This window comes from Eulemur rufifrons, chromosome 2 (genome assembly GCF_041146395.1).
Source record: "Eulemur rufifrons isolate Redbay chromosome 2, OSU_ERuf_1, whole genome shotgun sequence".
Lineage (NCBI taxonomy): Eukaryota > Metazoa > Chordata > Mammalia > Primates > Lemuridae > Eulemur > Eulemur rufifrons.
Window position 1 is genome coordinate 47229664 of NC_090984.1, and position 20306 is coordinate 47249969.

Sequence of the window (20306 nt, forward strand, 5' to 3'; positions counted from 1 at the left end):
CTAAAAATAGAAAGAAATTATATGGACAGCTAAAAAAAAAAAAAAAAAATATATATATATATATATATATATATATATAAAAAATTAGCCGGGCATGGTGGCACATGCCTGTAGTCCCAGCTACTGGGGAGGCTGAGGCAGAAGGATTGCTCGAGCCCAGGAGTTTGAGGTTGCTGTGAGCTAGGCTGACGCCACGGCACTCTAACCTGGGCCACAGAGTGAGGCTCTGTCTTAAAAAAAACAAAACAAACAACCTAGTAAACATAAATGTTTCCCCGAGTTTTATGAGCCATCCTAACAAATTAATCGAACCCTGGTTTCTAGCCAGTCTGTCAGAGGTATAGGTGACAACCTACAACTTGCAAGTGGCCTTTGAAGTAGGGGGCAGTCAATGTGGGACTGAGCCCTCCAACTGAATTGAATTATAGGATACCAGGTTGGTGTCCACAGGAGATTGCTTGGTGTTAAATTAAGCCTAAAGCTGCCTCCTTACATATTTTGAGTTCGGCCTAGAGGTTTCTCCAGTTAGGTAACCTAACTGAACATGTAAACAGATTGTTTACAGAGTTTCAGACAATCACAGGCAACCAAATGTTCAAACCGTGTTTAAATAAGGCAAACACTGAGCTATAACCAGTCCAACTGTTTCTGTACCCCACTTCCATTTTCTGTATATTACTTGCCCATTTCTGTCCGTAAATGTTATCTGACCCTATGGCAGCCCTTAAGTCACTCTGAAACTATTCTGGTTCTGGGAATTGTTCTTTGCTCAATTAAACTCTGTTACATTTAATTTGTCTATAGTTTTCTTTTAACGGTATGTGGCAAAAAACCCCTACACATCTGGTCACAGAAGTGTTCTGTGTTGAAAGTAAGAGTACAAAGAAAAAAGTTTGTTTTTTTCCTTCAGAATGTCACCCTCCAATCTGTTCAGCTGAGTTCCTACAGGGCTTCCTCCAGGTACCTTTGCTCCTATTTGGAATTACCCGAACCTGTCATCCATCTATCCTACCTGGCCCCCACGCCTGGAAACTCCAGGCCCCACCCATCAATCAGAACCATTACCCACCAAGTCTCAGCTCAAGCAGCTGTCTTCCCTAACACCTCCCTGAAGTTTTTTGTTGTTCCTTGAACAACAAAATGTCTTATTACCAAGTTCTTTGGGCATACCTATGCTATATTCTTACCAGGGTATATTTTAATTGTTTGAGTGCATATCTGCCCCTTCACTAAATTGAGCTATTGAGAGCAGTGTTGTGTTTTATTCACCTTGATCAATACCTAGCACTAGCTAACTCAAATTCTTGGTTAAATAAACAAATGTACGAAGCTTGTCATCATGTATAAACTATGTCTTGAAATTTTCAAGTTTAGTATTTTTCATTCCAAATACAGTTGGCCCTCCATATCCGTGGGTTCCACATCCATGGAATCAACGAACTATGGATCAAAAATATTTTTTTAAAAAATAGATGGTTGTGTCTGTACTGAACATGTACATATTTTTCTTACTATTCTCTAAACAATACAGTATAACAACTATTTACATAGCATTTACACTGTATTAGGTATTATAAGTAATGTAGAGATGATTTAAAGCATACAGGAGGATGTATGTAGATTACATGCAAATACTACACCATGTTATATAAGGGACTTGAGCATTTGTGGATTTTGGTAGCCATGGGGGAAGATCCTGGGATCAATACCCTCATGGATACCCAGAGACAACTGTGTATGTATTGCTTCCTAAAATATTAAATTCTCTAGATACTTTTCCTCCCTCTTAAAAAGTCTGCATAGTCCTCCGTCTTGGCCCACAAAAAGAACTCTGGCTAAAATATAGAAGCTTGGTCCAGCAGATAGCTGTGTTACTGTAAGTCATTTAACTTCTCTGGGCATCAGATTTCTCATCTGTAAAATGCAGATCACTGAAGCCCTTTCCACTGTGAACTAAACCCTATATACAACGGTTTATACTCTTCACTAAGTGGCACTTGAAGACTGTTTCCCTGTTTGAAAACAAAAGGGTAAAAGGAGGAGTGACATATAAGAAATAGAACACATCAAGATTTATTAGTGGTTTAATTTGTGAAATAAAAATGAAGTCAAAAGAATGGCATCTTGCCCACTTTAACAGAAGTAAATATGAATTTCATATGAGAAAATGTTTCATCTATTATAAACAATTTCCAATAATTCTTTCAATTAGATTTCTAAAAATTTTCCCAAAATTCTAAGCAGAGTTAGCAAATTGGAAGTTAACTTAAACATGCCTAACTGTCTTATTATCCTACTTTGTGTGCAGATGTGATTGCAGAGTTCAGATTTGACCAAGATGTTGATGTTGGACATGAGAATTCTCTCCTTACTTCCCTTTTCTGTACCTCACCTGTACCACCTCTAAGTTGCCCTCATAGTGCTACATACCCCAAACATAGAGACAGTGCCCAACATAGAATTATAAGGAAGATGATGTCTGTGTTAGCATTATAACGTCCTAAATTTTATGCAAGAAGTATACAAGTATATCAGTATTAAAAAGAAAAAAAAATTGCAATTAATCTTGTCCAAATGAGGCATCTTCAAACCTGAGGGGAAAAAAAAGAAAGAAAAAGGTTAGCAAATGCATTCACTTCATTTAAGTAATAGATCACCAAACTTGTCTAACTTCTGCTGTATAGGTCACCTTTTTAAAAGTAGCTGCAGACAATTCTCGAAACCCATTACAAAGAGTATATCCCATTAGTTTGTCTCATTGGTGCACCCAAAATCTTAGATGAAAAAATGCTGGTATGACATTTCAGTCAAAGACAGACCACCTATACAACAGTGGTCCCTTAAGATTATAATACCATATGTTTACTGTACCTTTTCTATGCTTAGATATGTTTAGATACACAAATACTTAGCATTGTGTTACAACTGCCTACAATATTCAGTACAGTAATATGTTATACAGGTTTGTAGTCTAGGAGCAATAGGGTATACCATACAGCCTAGATGTGTAGTAGGCTATACCATCCAGGTTCGTGTAAGTGTACTCCATGATGTAACAACAAAATCACCTAACAATTTCTCAGATCGTGTCCCCTTCATTAAGCAACACATGACCATATTAGAATTCAGGTCCTGGCTCTAACATTTAGTAACTATGAGACTGGAGAGATCACTCAACCTCTCTGGTTCTCTCTCAAATCACTTTCTCTGTCCTAGAATAGAACAGCAGATTGGAATGGGTTTTCATCATCAAGGTACCCTGGGTAGTAGAATTTTGTCAGAAAGCTAGATTTTCTACTTCTGGACTCAAACTGAAGATGCAGTGAAGCCCAAGTTCCTCCCTCTTTCATGCTTCTTCTTTTTCTTTTCTTTTTTTTTAGAGACAGGGTCTCACTGTGTTGCCCAGGCTGGAGTGCAGTGGCCTGTTCATAGACCACTGTAGCCTTGAACTCCTGGGCTCAAGTGATCCTCCTGCCTTAGTGCCTCAGCCTCCCAAGTAGCTGGGACTAAAGGTGTGTGCCACCACTCCTGGCTAAGTTTTTCTTTTCTTTTCCTTTTTTTTTTTTTTTTTAGAGATGGGGTCTTGCTATGTTGCCCAGGCTGGTCTTGAACTACTGGGCTCAAGCCATCTTCCCAGCCTGGCCTCCCAAAGTGTTGGGATTACAGGTGTGGGCCACTGTACCCAGCCATTTCATGCTTCTAGAGTTCCTTGTAGATACAACTATTATAGTATCTTTATATCGAGTTATAACAATGTTTCCATTTCTCTCCTCTAGTGGACTGGGAGCCTCTAAAAGGCAAACACAGTGCCTATACACTGAGGCTGAACAAGAGGTTGAAGGAATAGGACATCTGCAGAACTGTGTCACTCCTCCCTTCTGGCTGAAGAATAAAGCAACTGCTATACAAAGGAAGAGAGTGGTTCACTTTTGAAGGCTGTCTTCTCAGCAGAGCTGCCCAATATGGAAATGGCAGAAGATGAAAGCCTTGCAGGTGGTGTGCGTAACCAGCTGCCTCTATCCTGCCACACTACTGGCAACTCCTCTGCCCTCCCTGTAGAGGGTCAATGATGCTGGCAGAGCCATACCTGAGGCCACACACCTTCTTCATGCCACTCCACAGGAGAAGGGAATGTGACTCTGTAGGATTCTTCTTTGCCTGCTGAAATGCTACCCTGATTAATGTCCTCCACACAATGAGAGTTATCACGTTAGAGCTGTCTATGTCCCCAGGATAGTGAAACAAAAAACATTTTCTTAAGGTCAAAAACCCACCTGCATCATGCTGGTTACAGGTTTCGATCTATGAAAAAGACAATGGAGAAAGAAAAAGGAAAACATTAAGTTTTATTTTTAAAATACTATGTACTAACAAATGTCTAAAACTGTTAGAAATAAGGCTGGCAGAATAGGCAGCTATTTCTAACCAAGAATACCCTGTTTACAACTACCCAGTAGGACCCAACCCTGCCTACTAGCTTCAGATCCTAATCCAGCCAGAGTACTAGAAGAGTCCAGGATTACAGGGTGCTATGATAGTGGGACTTACAGACAAAGGCTTATGCCCTCCTGAGATGCTCAGGGGTGCTAAGTATTTGTGGGGCTGCCAGGAAAGCCAGAGGAAGCCAGCAGGTAGGAAGTGTTGGAAGTGCATGTGCATTCATGCAAGTGCTACTGCTCCCTGCTCTCACTGCAGGGAAACTACTGGTTCAGAGACCATGCTGTGCAGAGGTCTCTCAGCAGGTACCACTAATCAGAGCTTTAAGAACATTCCCTGACAACCCTAGTACGCGCACTTTTTAGATCAAAGCAGCTTTATGCTATGGCTCTATTCAGATATAACTTTCAGCAGCTAAGGAAAGAACTTAAAACTTACCCCACTGAAAGATCCTGGGCCCGCCGAAAGCGGTGTGATTCACTCGGCAGGCAAGCTCATCCTTTTCATTGGGGACGAATTCAGTGTGGGCCAGGGTATTGAAAGACCAGTCCTTGCTGAAAGACAAGTCTGATTGCTCCACATTTTCCATCTTCTTTCCATTCTTTAACAATTCAATCACAATCTGGGGTGGATGAAATCCAGACACATAGCAGTTCAGGAAATTTTGCTTTCCATCCTCTGCTGGGTGCCTTGAGTACACCTGCACTTTTGGAGCACCTGGGGAATATCAGGGAAAGACATGAATGTTGTCAGAGTATTTCACTTAGGGCTAACTTGGTCTCAAGCTACATCAGACACCAAGAGTTTAAATTTGGTCATCTATTTCTCCCAATTCCATTTCCACTCTAGCCAAACGGGCTTCCATGTTCCCAAAAGGTCACCTCCATTTTGAGGAATAAACCATGACTTAGTATCTTTCCCACATAGTTCTTCTACACATGCCGTTTTGTTTTGTTTTGTTTTGTTTTGTTTTTCCTAGCAGATTTCTAGCAATATCTTGTGCTGGATAGGCTGAAAGCCTTTCTCTGGAGGCTTTCAAGAACCTTTGATGGCTTCTCAGCACCTATAGAATTCCTTAACACATCACTTAAGAGTCTACATGATTTGGCCCCAATCTACTTTTCAAACTTTGCTTCTCACTTCACACATCCTCCATAGTAGCCGCATCAAATTGCTCATGTTAGTGTATCCTGTTTCAGCCCCTTCAATTTTTTTTATGTTTACTCCCTTCTTTTTGGTTCCTGCTCCTGTCTAAATCTACACCCTGACTTCTACATCTGACTTCCTAATATGTATTAAATGTATAGTAAAGTGTCTGGCACACAGCGATTGTTCTGTAAGTGGCAAATGTTATTATTATTATTATCTCCTTGCTCAGGTTCCTAAGCAGATCAACCCTTGGTATCTTCTTACCAAACAACACAACCTCTTTATTTCTGCCCAGAGTTTATACACCAAACCTCTATCTGAATTTGTACTTGATTTCATGAGCTAGAAAACCAAGAAACAAAACCTAAATGCCTATAGGAGCTGGAAAACACCTTAAATGATTGAGTTGGGCTTGATAAAATATAATAGGGAGAGGTAAGAACTATGGCAAATGGGAGAGAACATACTCTCCATTATGACCAAATGGAGTAATATATGTGAGGGTGGGATTTATATTTTTAATTAGCACCCTCAGGTGATTGCTGTAACTAACCAGGTTAGGAATACATTGCCTAATGCTATGGAATAGTGATTTCAAAATTGGTATGCATGACTAGATCATCCAAGGGGAAGTAGAAAGAAAATATTATTAATTGTATTTCTATATTTTTCATCCAAAAGGAAGTGTTACTGCTACTAAGTATATAGACACTAATATATATATATATATCATATACTTTTTTGGTTTTCTTTTTTTAGAGATAGGGTCTCAGTTTGTTGCTCGGGCATGAAGGCAGTAGAGTGTTCATAGCTCACTGCAGCCTTAAACTCCTGCGCTCCAGCAATCCTACTGCCTCAGCCTCCCAAAGTGCTAGGATTACACGCATGAGCCACTGCACTTGGCCTATAGTTTACTTTCTAAATACACATATATTCAGGGTACATGATCACTAAAGGGCAGCTATTCCTCCATGTCTAGGAGGTGGGGGGAGGAGGAAGAGTACCAGGCCACCTTGACCAGGTGTATCTTTCTAGAAACACCCTATCATCAAAGGAAAGATCAACAGCCTCACTAGCTCCTGCTGGATTGAGAATCCCAATGAAGCCCTAGTTTTTTTTTTTTTTTTTTCCATAAAATTAAAAGCAAAGATAAACCAGAGAGCTCTTTGCATTTGAGCTTCTGATAATAAAAATATTAAAAAGTGCCACAGAGGTCAGAGCACAGATTCATCTTGCCTGGAATTCTTTCTTTGAGGGAAGGAGGCAGCATCACTGTAATCTCTTCTAAGAGGAGGACAAATATCAGACAGTCTGGGTTTGAATCTGGGCTCAATTACTTACTGGCTCTGTGACTTTCAGAGAGTTATTTAAGCTTCTGAAGCTTAACTTAAAAATTAATTTATGCCAACAGTAAAACAAAACAAAACTCATACACAGAACAGAGGGGAAAATAGACCTTCAGAGGAAATCACCATTACATGTTTTCTTGTGTCTCTCCCAGAACTCATCTATGCATAACATGCATTACTATGGAAATTTGCAAAATAAATTTTTTTTTAAAATGTCAGGTTATTTTAAAAAATGACATCTAATGTCACCAGCAAATACCAGTAATGGTGATGATATATGTATTATTCTTTATTTTGTAAATAAATTGTATTTGATGCCAGCTGCGGTGGCTCAGGCCTTGTAATCCCAGTACTTTGGGAGGCCAAGTGGGGACAATTGCTTAAGTCCAGAAGTTCCAGACCAGTCTGACCAAGAATGAGACTATGGTCTCTACAAAAAAAATAGAAAAATTAGCTTGGCATGGTGGTGAGACTGTAATCCCAGCTACTCGGGAGGCTGAGGCAGAAAAATTGCTTCAGCCCAGGAGTTTGAGGTTGCAGTGAGCTAGGCTTGATGCCACTGCACTCTAGCCTGGGCAACAGAGTGAGATCTTGTCTCAAAAGAAAAAGAAAATGTATTTGCGCTAAATGTAATTTTCTCATGATCAAAACATTCTGTATCACGGAGGTTTTATGAAGGGAAAAGATTAGAGGGACCAGTATATTGCCCAGTATTTAGTAAGTGCTCAAGATCTTTGGTGTCCTAGATAGTCTTGGTAACCATCTTGAATTACCCTTACAGCTGGTTTTACAACTTCCTGACTTGAACGAAACTTCAGTTTCAAAACTGAAAGTAGAGGCTCCATACATCTTGGAAAGAACCAGGCAAGGCGCCAAAGAGGAAGCCCTCTGTGAAGAAAAGGCAGCAGGCCCACGGCCTCCCACTGGCTCTGGAGAATCCCCACGGAAAGGTGGGGAGGTGTGTTTCTGCAAAAACGCACAGGTAACAGCCCAAAAGCCCACGCTTCCGCAAAAGGCCCTGATGAGGCTCCATTTCAATCCCAACTGCTGCCATTTAGCTCTTGTGCAATTAAGTTTCTTAAAATCTGGGTGCCTCGGTTTCCTCATCTGTGAGATGCGGATGATAACTATACTATTTACATCCTAGGCGCATTTTCAAAATTAAGTGACATAAAGCACGTAAAGTGCTTTGGCACACAGTAGGCTGTCAAAAACGGGTAGCTCTTATGATTATTAAAGAGATATGTAATGGGAACAAGTGAGTTCATGCTTCGAAAGCGCTCTGTAATACCGCAAAGCATTCTACAAACGTCGCGCGCCGTTTCCTCGCCATGGTTTGGTCCCACACAGATCCCAGGTGCCGAGGGGCAGGCGAACTTGGCGGGCACCCACGCGAAGCCCGCACCCTCTGGGTCCGAGGGAAGCAGAGCTGCCGCGGACCGGCGTACGCGAGCGGTGCCTCCCCAAACCCCAGACATCTGTCTCCTCGCATTCACAGCCCTACCTCGCGCCTTTGGGACCAGTCTACCCGCCCTCCCCTCCAGCTGCGCTCCGAAGCCAGAGGCCCCGCGAAAGAGCGGAAGAAAAACCCTCCCCCACCTCGGCCGCTCTGAAGCTTATCAACACCCCAAACTTTGCCCTGACTTGCCCTGCCCCGCAGGCCAGATTTGCCCCCTACCCCACTCCACGCGGAAAGGAGCAAGGAGAGTGAGTCCGGGCTCGCACCCCCTCCCCACTCCCCGGCCACCCCACCGCTTCCCCAGGGTTAGAGCCCTGGGTTAGTTCCCCGCCGGGAAGGAGAACTTGGGGGAGGAGGTCACAGAGTTAGAGACATCCAGAGGACCAAACAGGGGCTGGTGGCGAGGGCGGGGGGAGAGGGGGGGACTCACGCAGAACGGCATCCAGGGCAGGCAGAGAGAGCAGCGCCAGCAGGGCCAAGGCCACCACGGAGCGAGACATTGTGACCAGCACACCGTCTACTGCAGAAATGTCCGCCCGGCCCGGTGTGCCCACTTTTATGTCGCTGATGCGCCGCCAATCAGGACCCGACGGGCTGGGACCGTCACCCGTCTCCTAGTGCGCGATGCCGAGCTAGGTTAGAGAGAGGGACTTTCCCGTTTTCAGTTTCCTTTTTTTGTAAGTCCCGTGATGCTCCGCAAGGCATGGCTGGACTGGGTGGATTTGCCGTCTGTAAATGCGCGCTCTCCGATCTGGGGTGCACACCGGCATTTGTCCTAGGACTTAAGGCTTGAATCACCTTCATCCAGCGCCCTCGCTTTGCAAATTGGCGCCAGAGTTGCTAAGGGACTGGGCGAACGGTGCCCCAGCCTGGCCTGCGGTTTTCATTCGAGAAAACGGAAGCCCAGAAAGATGAAGAGCGTTGAACAGTTCCAGGCAGAACTAGAACTTCGGTTTTTAACTACAACCCGGGAATACGCTGGTTTCCCGATTCTCTGGGCAAGAAAACTAGTCCCAGGAACCGCAAGGCCTCCGGAGCACAGCTCAGAGAACCGTCTAGAGCGAACTAGAACCTTTCTTGAATTCCTTCAGGGAAAAGTTTCTTTTTGGAAAGTTCTGTGCCAAAATGTTCCTCCCTGTATCCTAGCTTTTGTTTACGTAATTTGCTTTGTTCTACTGATTTGTGGGGAAAAGAAAACGATCACTCACAGTAAAAGCAGCAACTGTTTGCTTAGAGCTTTAAAGCTCCCACAACCCTTCAGGTCCATAATTCCCTTAGAGTTACCACCCTAGAACAGCGCCTGGCGCCTAGTAGGCACTCCTCAGCTGAATGAGTAAATACAGAAATAAACTCTAGGAGGTAAAAATTATGCCATTCATTTTATGGATAGGGAAATCAAAAGCTAAGAGAGTAGGATTCAGACACTGTCCTGATTGCTCTGGCATTCCTGCTTTAGGCACCAGAAGACAAAGAGCTCCGCAATTTCAGTGAAAGTTTGGACTGTGAGAGTTTGGATTGCATCAGCCGTGGGCCCAGCAAAGAAAGTTAAACCCACTGACTCTAAGAGTGTGACAATGACAGGCAGACTCACTAAGAAAACCTACACCCTAAAGACATCATAAATAAGGTGCTGCCATTTCGTGGCCGCCAAATCCACAGATCTTTTCTGAGTTGGAACGGTGAGAAGAGGAAGTGGACCATCAGGAGGCGGAGGGGCAAAGATCTTGGAAATCACCAGGGTTTTCTGTTGAAAGGAGTTGCATTGTGCATCCCCAAGGAGCACAACAAATACTTTATGGGTTTCTTTTACATATGTTTCTACTTTTAATAATCCCTATTGTGGAGGCCTTGTCTAAACTAGAGAAAATAGAATGTTTTCCATAGACTTAATGAAATGAGATAACGCACAGAGAAAGCCTCACACAGTGCCCAGCAAAAATGTTCTATAATGTTTAATAAGCACTATAATTATTGTTACTTAGCTAGTTTTCCTACCAGCCCTTTCTATAACTCTGAAATATAACAATAATTGTTATTCATAAAGCTATGAGTTGGCACTCCCATCTCCACCCCAACTCATGACTTTTTAAAGCTCATTTAAGGTTTGAAATGTTTGTATTGAATTGTACTAGAAAATGTTAATATTGAGTTGAACTAGAAGAGTGCTTTAGGATTATAGGAAGAGACAGGGCTATTTTTTGCCTCTTGTTCCTTGTTTACTACATGAAAGAAAAATAATAAATTTAAAACCCATTGAAGATTGATTCTGACTCATTCACTTAGAAAACCAATTTAAAAAGCAATAAAACACAGTGAAAACAGAGAAAAGTCTATTTCTGGTTTTTCTTGTTGTTTTGAGACAGAGTCTAGCCCTTTGCCACGGCTAGAGAGCAGCGGTGTCATCATAGCTCACTGCATCTCCTGGGCATAAGGGATCCTCCTGCCTCAGCCTCCAGAGTAGCTGGGACTACAGGTATGTGCTACCACGCCACTAGTTTTTCTATTTTTTTTAGAGATGAGGTCTCACTACATTTCTCAGGCTGGTCTTGAACTCCTGACCTCAAATGATTCTCCTGCCTCAGCCCCCCAAAGTACTGGGATTACAGGTGTGAGCCACAGGCCTGGCCTATTTTTCAGTTTTCTGTGTGTGGGGAATTACTGGATTATTTTTCTTGGATTTACCATCGAGGACATGTTTTGAATAGTGAAAGTGAAAATGAAATATAAAACTATTTTTTTAAAAAACAAGAACACTATTTACGGAAGAGGGCAAATTTTGGAAATCTATAAACATGACAATTTATAGTGTGAGCTCCCAATAGTGCAATTAACAGATGGAGGGTTTTTTTTTTTTTCTTGCCTGTATGAATTTCTCTAACATTTTTTTTACAATGAGCATTTGTTCAAAACTGTAACTGTTGGCAAGAATTTGGAATAACTGGAACTCTCATACAGTTCTGGTGGGAATATAAAAAGGTATAAACAATTTGGAGGCCGGGTGTGGTGGCTCACGCCTGTAATCCTAGCACTCTGGGAGGCCGAGGCGGGTGGATCGCTCAAGGTCAGGAGTTCGAGACCAGCCTGAGCAATGAGCGAGACCCCGTCTCTACTAAAAATAGAAAAAAAAAATTATGGACAACTAAAAATATATATATAGAAAAATTAGCCGGGCATAGTGGCGCATGCCTGTAGTCCCAGCTACTCGGGAGGCTGAGGCAGGAGGATCGCTTGAGCCCAGGAGTTTGAGGTTGCTGTGAGCTAGGCTGACGCCACGGCACTCACTCTAGCCTGGGCAACAAAGTGAGACTCTGTCTCAAAAAAAAAAAACAATTTGGAAAACAGTTCAACAGTTTTTTAAAAAGTTAAACATACACTGGCCATAAGATTCAGCTGCTCCATGAAGGTACATGCCCACGAGAAAATGAAAGCATACGTCTACATAAAGACTTGTATGCAAATATTCACAGCAGCTTTATTTGTAATAGTGGAAAACTAGAAACCATCCAAACGTCTGTCAACAGGTGAATGGATAAAAACATTGTGGTATGTATCCATGCAGTGGAATACTATCAGCAACAAATGAGGAATAACTATTGATACATACAACAACATGGATAAAACAATTATGCTGAATGAAAGAAGCCAGGCAAAATAGAGTATAAACTACATGATTCTGTTTATAGAAAACTCTAGAAAAGGCAAACTAGTCTATAGGGACATAAAGCAGATGAGTGACTTCCAGGGGGTAAGAAGATCATGGAAGCATGAGGAGAATGAGGTGATGGATATATTCATTATCTTCAGATTGAGGATGGTTTCACAGGTGTGTACATATTTTAGAACTCACTGTATACTCGAAGTGTAATTTATTGTATGTCAATTGTAACTATTTAAAAAGACAAAACTGGGTGCCATGGCCTGCACCTATAGTCCCAGCTACTCGAGAGGATTGCTTGAGCCTAGGATTTCGAATCCAGCCTGAGCAATATAGCAAGACCATCATCTCTAAAAAACAAAACAAAATAAACCTCCACAAGCAGATACAAAAAAGGACAAACCCTAAACGCACAGATAACCTGTATTGTCAAACAAAAAAAGAATGAAGTACTTGACCACAAAGGAAAAGAAGGATATTAAAGTGGGGAGAAAATAGGAATAGGTTAAAGTTCAAATGAGTTGGGTTGCACCTGAGTGGATCTCAGTCAGCAGTTTTCTGAGATGGGTTCATCCAAACAGCTGGAAGAGCCAGGCCAATTAGCAAGGAGAGGTACAAGCATTGATAGGTCGTTTGTGCTGGACTCTGTCAAATGTTATGTAATTAATCCCTTGCTGTTCAAAATGTGATTCATGCATCACCAGTATCAACAACATGTAGAAGCTCTTAGAAATGCAGAGTCTTGGCCAGGCACAGTGGCTCATGCCTGTAATCTCAGCACTTTAGGAGGCTGAGATGGGAGGATCCTTTGAAGCCAGGCATCAAACCAAACTAAGTAACATAGTGAGACCCCATCTCTACAAAAAATTTTAAAAAATAGCTTGGCATGGTAATACGCACCTGTAGTTCTAGCTACTGGGGAGGCTGAGGCAGGAGGATTGCTTCAGCCCAGGAGTTGGAGGCTGCAGTGAGCTATGATCTCTCCACTGTACTCCAGCATGGGTGACAGAGCAAGATCTTGTTTCAAAAATATAAAATAAGAAATGCAGAGTCTTGGGCCCATCCCAGACCTACTAAATCAGACTCTTCCTTTTAACAACATTGCAGGTGATTAATATACATATTAAAGTTTGTGAATCCGAGTGATTCATATGCATACTAAAGTGTGTGAAGCTGCTGACCCAAACTACATGACAACCTAGGTGAGTGTTATTTTCATTTACAGACAAGGAGTCTGTGACTCAGAGAGGTAAGCTATTTCCCACATTTGCAATGAGTTAGGATTTAAACACTGGTCCACCTAATTGTAAAGGCCTCATTCTTTCCACTAGAAAATCACTTTGGGCACTTTTTTTCCTTCCCTTGCTATGTTGCTTATGCTGGACTCCTGAGCTCAAGGTATTCTCCCACCTCAGCCTCCTGAGTAGCTGGGACTATAGGCAAGCACCACCACACTGGCTCACTTTGGGCACTTTCTGAGAAGGGGTTCATACAAAGGTGTAATAATTGGGAGGCGCGGAGACCAGGGCAAGGATAGAGGCATATGAGAAGGTGAGGGGAAGTAGATACACAGGAACCAGCACCAAGATGTTTTTTTTAACTGTTTTTTTTTTTTTTTTTTTTTTTTTTTTTTTGAGACAGAGTCTCACTCTGTTGCCCAGGCTAGAGTGAGTGCCGTGGCATCAGCCTAGCTCACAGCAACCTCAAACTCCTGAGCTCAAGCGATCCTCCTGTCTCAGCCTCCCGAGTAGCTGGGACTACAGGCATGCGCCACCATGCCCGGCTAATTTTTTTCTATATATATTTTTAGCTGTCCATATAATTTCTTTCTATTTTTAGTAGAGGTGGGGTCTCGCTCTTGCTCAGGCTGGTCTCGAACTCCTGAGCTCAAACGATCCGCCCACCTCGGCCTCCCAGAGTGCTAGGATTACAGGCGTGAGCCACCGCGCCCGGCCTGTTTTTTTAACATTTTTTTTAACTGACATTTTTTTCTGTCTACAAAAGTATATGTGCACATGATAGAAAACCGGAAGATACTAAAAGCTATAAAGAAGAAAATTAAAACCACCAGTAATCCTACAAGGCAGAGATAACCATTACTAAATGGTACAATTTAAGGAATTTGAAGATTGTTGCCTTCTCAAAAGTACCTGCTGGTTAGATCTGTTCCAGGACTGGAAATCCTCTGTCTTGTGTGTTAATTCTATTAAATTCAGCAAATGTTGGTTGAGTGCAGGCTTTGTGGTAAATGTAAGCACTGTAAGGAATCCAAAGGGAAGAAGACACCAGACCCTGCCCACCAGGAGATTCCAATCTGGAGTTAAAATTAGTCCAATAATTAATACATGAGCTCCTACCTAAGGTGTTCATGCTGATTATTCAGACTCGAGAGCTGTTCCATAAAGGGCAACAGGCCCAAAGAAAATAGAACACAAACAGGAAGTTTTTTTTATTGGCAGTTACTAAGTACGTTGAAGAAAAAAAAAAAAAACTCACAAGATCCACATGAGGTAAGTACTGTTACCCTTATTTGGGTGAGAGTAAATGGGAAACAAAAGTTGAGAAAGTTGAACTATCTGGTTGGCAGGGAATCTGTCTGCCTCACAGCTTGTGTGTAACCACTGTACTCCATCAACTGCCAATTTTTTCTATTGGGAAAATTATACAAACTTGATGTAAAAAAAAATCAAGCAGTACAGAAGCATAAAATGCTAATTTCTCCCATATCCTCTCTTAGTAATAACCACAATTTTAAAGTATTTTTCATCCTTAATTATAAGCCCAATAAATAAATGTATGACCATTGTAAAAATGCACACAATTAGAGGTCTATCAAGTAAAAGTGAAAGTTGCCCTCATCTGTCTCCTCCCATCTTGCTCTCCTCCCCTCAGAAACCATTGTTAAGTTTTGGTGCATATCTATTCATGGATATATATTGATACATTGTATATAGTTTGGAAGGTGGGAGTTTTAAAATTGTATGTTACAAAGACTGTTATTATAGTTTGTTTAGAACACAACACCCACTGAAAGCATAAAAAAAGGATCAGAAGTAGCATCAGTTGTCAACCTAGGTGGAGAAATGGATTAGGTAAATGTTGAAGTGAAGCCCTTTTAACTGTGTGGGGGCAATCGGACAGCCCCAGACGCCAAGAATTGGGCATGGCCCCTGGGGAAAACTGTAATCCAGTTACTAACTTACTGGCACACCCTCCTTTACCGGGTGTTTCCCCCTTTTCGGTATAATACTTGGGTCTTTTTCATCTTAGTTTCTACTTAAAACTGCAGAATTCTAACTGGGATATTTTCTAGCTTGCCTTGGATTCCATGCAGCACTATTAAAAATCGAAATTGTCCTCCAAATAGTTGTTTTCCCTTTCGGCAAATTCGCCTCAGCCGTGCTTCCCACTTTCCATCTTGCTGAGCTGGCACTCGCCTCTGGTCAGCTGGTGTATGTGGTCCTTTCTTGCTGTCCCCTAGTACTGTTCCAATTGCATCAAGTCAGGTGCTCTCTACTCTGGTATTTTGGACCTTTCTAAATTCTTTTCCTAAAAGAGAACTGTGACAAAACCAGGAAGAATTACTTACTATAGAATCAGAAATTAAAAACAAAACACATAGTACAAAATTGTGAGGGATGTGTATACAAGATCCCCTCATGTGCACAGGAGGAGCAGGCAGGGTACAAAGGGAGAGCCAGTAGACAGCTTGGTGGGCTTGTGATCCTTCTTTATTTCATTATTTATTACCATTGTTGTCACTATTATTGTTTTAACTGTGCATCAACTTGCCACAAATGAGTTTGCTAAAAGACAATTTAGCATGTCACATTAGCCAAAAATCTATTTATCTAACAAACCATGATAGCAAGGCCTGAGGTGGGACTGCTCCTCTGCTTTCTGATGCCCTGCAGCTGTGAGTGGGTGAGACGGGCCCACCATCTGTCCCAGAAGCCAGGCCAGGACAGGTGGGAGGTGGCTCAGTGACCATATTACTCAGTTTAATGAGAGGAAGGGGAGGTTCCACAAAATTGGGATCATTTCGTATGTATTTACTGAACTTGCTTATTTTCACTTAATAAAATACCATTGATATTTTCCATGACATTATATACAGAATTGTCTTCTAGTTATTAACATTTTTAGACTTTTCTCCGTATTATATCTGTGGTAGGCAGAATAATGCCCGCCCCCCCCCCCCAAAAGATGTCCATGTCCTAATCCCTGGAACCTGTGAATATGTTACCTTACATGGCATAAGGGATTTTGCAGATGTGATTAAGGTTAAGGACCTTGAGGTGAGGAGATTTTCAGGGATTGTTTGGGTAGGACCAATGTAATCACATGGGTCCTTAAAAGCAAAGGACGTGTCCCTGACTGTGGTCAGAGGGAGATGTGACTACGGATGAATGGTTGGAGAGCTGCAACATGCTGGCTTGGAAGATGAAGGAACAGGTCGTGAATCAAGGAATGCAGGCAGCCCTTAGAAGCTGGAAAAGGCAAAAACAGGGATTCTCCCCTAGAGCCTCCAGAAAGTAATGTCACATTGCTGATGCCTTGAGTTTGGCTCCATGAGGCTTGTGTTGGACTTCTGACTTACAGAACTATAACGTGATAAATTGTGTTGTTTTAAGCCACCAAGTTCATGGAAATTTGTTACAGCAGCAATAGAAAACCATTTCAGCCCCCTTTCCCAGAATCATGCACATTTGGGCCTTGGTTGCCAAGAGCTGAGTTCAGTGTAAATATTTGCCTTTTCAAAGTCAAGTTTACATTTTGGTTAACCAGACTGTGGCCACAGAGAACATTTTGGGTGCACTCATGTTGAAGGCAGGATATCATCAGCTCTACAGCTGAGGGGTAGGAGTTTTGCTGAAGCCTGGAGTGGTCAGGAGCCCTGGGCCTCCCCTCCTATCACTGCCCCCAACAAGGCCCAGTCAGCCCCAGTGAGGTGGGCTCAGCACACCATGTGAGAATGACAGGTCTTAGCCCCACTGGCACTGCCATTTCTGGGCCATTTCCCAGATGCCACACTCCAAATGGGCCAGACCATTCGTGCTCTACCTGCTGTTGCCAGTGTTAAAAAGGGAATGAGAATAACAAGAGGGATCTCTATCCCCCAAGACAAAGATATCCCAAAGCTTTGGCTTCCTTCTGTTATTGATTTTGGCACTTGTCCCCGAGGCTGCATCAGAAGAATGAGGACAAATGGTTTGAAGAGAAGGAAAGAGAAGTGTATTAATTTGCTGGGAAATGAGGAGGTTGGTAGACTCCTGTCTTAAAGTACCAATGTCCTGCCTCTGAGCAGAAATACAGAGCTTTTAAAGGGGAGCTTTTCAGCTGCAAGCTATTGCTGTCCAATTATAGTCGATGGTTCTGATTCATCCCATCTTGGTTAATGCTAAGACAATCTGATGACCTCCACCCAGACAATTCCCTTGAACCATCTCCTGTGGCACAAAGAACAAAGGACATTCCCTTGCCTCTTCCAACCACTGGCCTGAGGCAGGGATGCAGGTTTTAGTTCTCAAAAAGGGTGAGAGGGTTTTGAAGAGACAGAAAACATTTTTATACCTTTTTAGGCCATTCTCTCTGTTACACCAGTAGCTCCTCAGCACTGGGTTTGCACTGGGGAAAGTTCCTCCTCTGAGGAGCTCATACATTCTGATTTATAGATCTGAAAATAGATTAGGATAGACCAGGAACAGTGGCTCACACCTGTAATCCCAGCACTTTGGGAAGCCAAGGTGAGAGGATCGCTTGAGGCCCGGAGTTTGAGGTTGCAATGAGCTACAATCATATCACTGCTCTCCAGCCTGGATGACAAACAAGACCCTGTCTCAAACAAACAACAACAAAAAAAGAAGTAGATTATGATACCAGGAAACTGCCTCTACCTGGAGACATTAAGGAGGAGCCTGCAGAGGGCCTTGATGCCAAGGAAAAGAACACGAACTTTATCCTTTAGACTGTGATGCAGGTGCCAACAGAGGTGGATCTTTTTTTTTTCCTTGTTTGTTGTTTGGGCATTTTCTTTGTTTGATATTTTAAAAAGCTTTTCCACATAGCTTTATTTTTTTCTAACTATAAAATTCATGGCCATTATGAAAAGTTCAGACAATATAGGTAAGAATAAACAATATAGGTAAAAATAAAGATAAACATTTAAATCACCTGCTACTCTTCCAACCAAAGATAACCACTACTAATGCAACTATGTTTTTTCTCAGACTTTGTCTATTCATATATAGATATAAATATGTTTATAAAGATGTAATCATTCTGCATTATATTTCTCTGCAAACTGCTTTTTTATTTTATTTATTAATTTTTTTTGAGACAGAGTCTCGCTCTGTTGCCTGGACTAGAGTGCCGTGGCGTCAGCCTAGCTCACAGCAACTTCCAACTCCTGGGCTTAAGCGATCCTACTGCCTCAGCCTCCCGAGTAGCTGGGACTGCAGGCATGTGCCACCATGCCCGGCTAGTTTTTTCTATACATATTTTTAGCTGTCCAAATCATTTCTTTCTATTTTTTAGTAGAGACAGGGTCTTGCTCTTGCTCAGGCTGGTCTCAAACTCCTGACCTCGAGCGATCCACCACCTCGGCCTTCCAGAGTGCTAGGATTACAGGCGTGAGCCATCGTGCCTAGCCAACAATGGATTTTAAATTTCCCTATAAGGCCAGGCGTGGTGGCTCATGCCTGTAATCCTTGTACTCTGGGAGGCCAAGGCTGGAGGACTGCTTGAGCTCAGGAATTCAAGACCAGCCTGAGCAAGAGTGAGACCTTATCTCTACTAAAAGTAGAAAAAAATTAGCCGGGTTTAGAGGGGGTGGGGGGTTGTGGTGCCCGCCTATATTCCCAGCTACTTGGGAGGCTGAGCCAGAAAGATGGCTTGAGCCCAGGAGTTTGAGGTTACTGTGAGCTAGGCTGACGCCACGGCACTCTAGCCCAGGCGACAGTGTGAGACTCTCTCAAAAAAAAAAAAAAAAATCCCCATAAAAGAGGAACAGTTCTTAGCTGTTTTATGTAGCAAATATAAACATTTCCAATGCATTCTTTTATCTAATCCAACAATCCTATTTGCCTATCGATACTTCTTATTCTATAGGAAGCTCTAAGAGGCTGGGGGAAGCACCTGTTTTATTCATGGCTGTACTCCAAGCCTAGAACGGTCTTAGCTTAGTTAAACTTAGCATAATTAAACTATGGCAAGAAAGCTAGAAAATCTAGGGGATCAGTAGACATATGAGACTTCAGGCAAGTATACAAACGTGCACAAAAGCCACTAGGTCCCAAGTGAAACTTCAAACAGCCACGGCAGGGCTGTGATCTTAAAGACTGAACCCTGGGCCACCTGTTTTCCATACAGGAAGTCCCTTCAGAATGAAAATCTACAAGCAGCAAATGTTTCTCATTAAGACCTGGTCTCTATGACAGCCTAATGAATCACTTCTGGAACATTGAAGTTCACCATTTGGTCCTTTTGTTAATAATGCCAAAGTAAGTTATTACGAAGTTCTTGAGAGACACAGCTGTATAACATTACCTGAACCCAATTCAGATGTTTGAAAAGTTTTTCAGTAACTTTCAAGCTACTTAAACACACAGTTCTGGCCTACAGCAAAATTTTGAAACAAATATTTTCTTTTAAAGGCACCAAGAATCATGGTGTTATAACCATGGCAGTAGGTCCCTAACTTGAAATTTTGATGCAGAGAAATTAGCTTAGTTTTTATTTTTATTCAGAAGTTCTACAAAGGCATGCGTGTTTCAGCTGAATACAGGATGTGTGCGCAGAACCCAGGATTGCTTGGGGGTTAGATGAAGCTCAGGAGGGTCTTGGGTTTTACTTGCCAGTAGTAGTGATACCTGGCTTTTGTTTTTGTTGATTTATTTTTACTCCTGAGCTTCTGGACCAGTTTTCCATTAGAGCAGCCAAGAAGATATAAGATTGTGTATCTCATGCAAAAGTGTTTTTACCTTGAAGATCTGACTTCTAAATTCACAGGAGTCCCTCATCAGTTGGAGCTAGGTGGTGGACTTAAGCTCACATGACCCAGTGAAGGTCAGCATCACCGGGTGGACTTGAGGGAGCCTCAAGTGTGCTGCCCTGAAGCACCAAGAACTTGGTTGCTAAGCATCCTCCTCAGGGGCCACCCAGGGCTTTCCTACCCAGTTTTCTTAGAGCAAAACCTAGGGATTAAATGAAATGCAACTTCACAAAGTTCCCATGAAGAGTGTGGAGAACAGGGATC

The 20306-nt window shown here is 42.3% G+C and overlaps 1 protein-coding gene across 1 annotated transcript; it reads right to left on the reverse strand.

The window, feature by feature from the left end:
- Positions 1–2066: 2066 nt before the first annotated feature.
- On the reverse strand, positions 2067–8967 carry B2M (beta-2-microglobulin). Its single transcript, XM_069483929.1, has 4 exons — positions 8825–8967; positions 4876–5154; positions 4275–4302; positions 2067–2591 (listed from the first exon to the last, which is right to left on the reverse strand). Exons 1-3 carry the CDS (start codon positions 8892–8894, stop codon positions 4289–4291), a joined length of 363 nt encoding a protein of 120 aa, XP_069340030.1. The 5' UTR covers positions 8895–8967; the 3' UTR covers positions 2067–2591; positions 4275–4288.
- Between the last annotated feature and the right edge of the window lie 11339 nt (positions 8968–20306).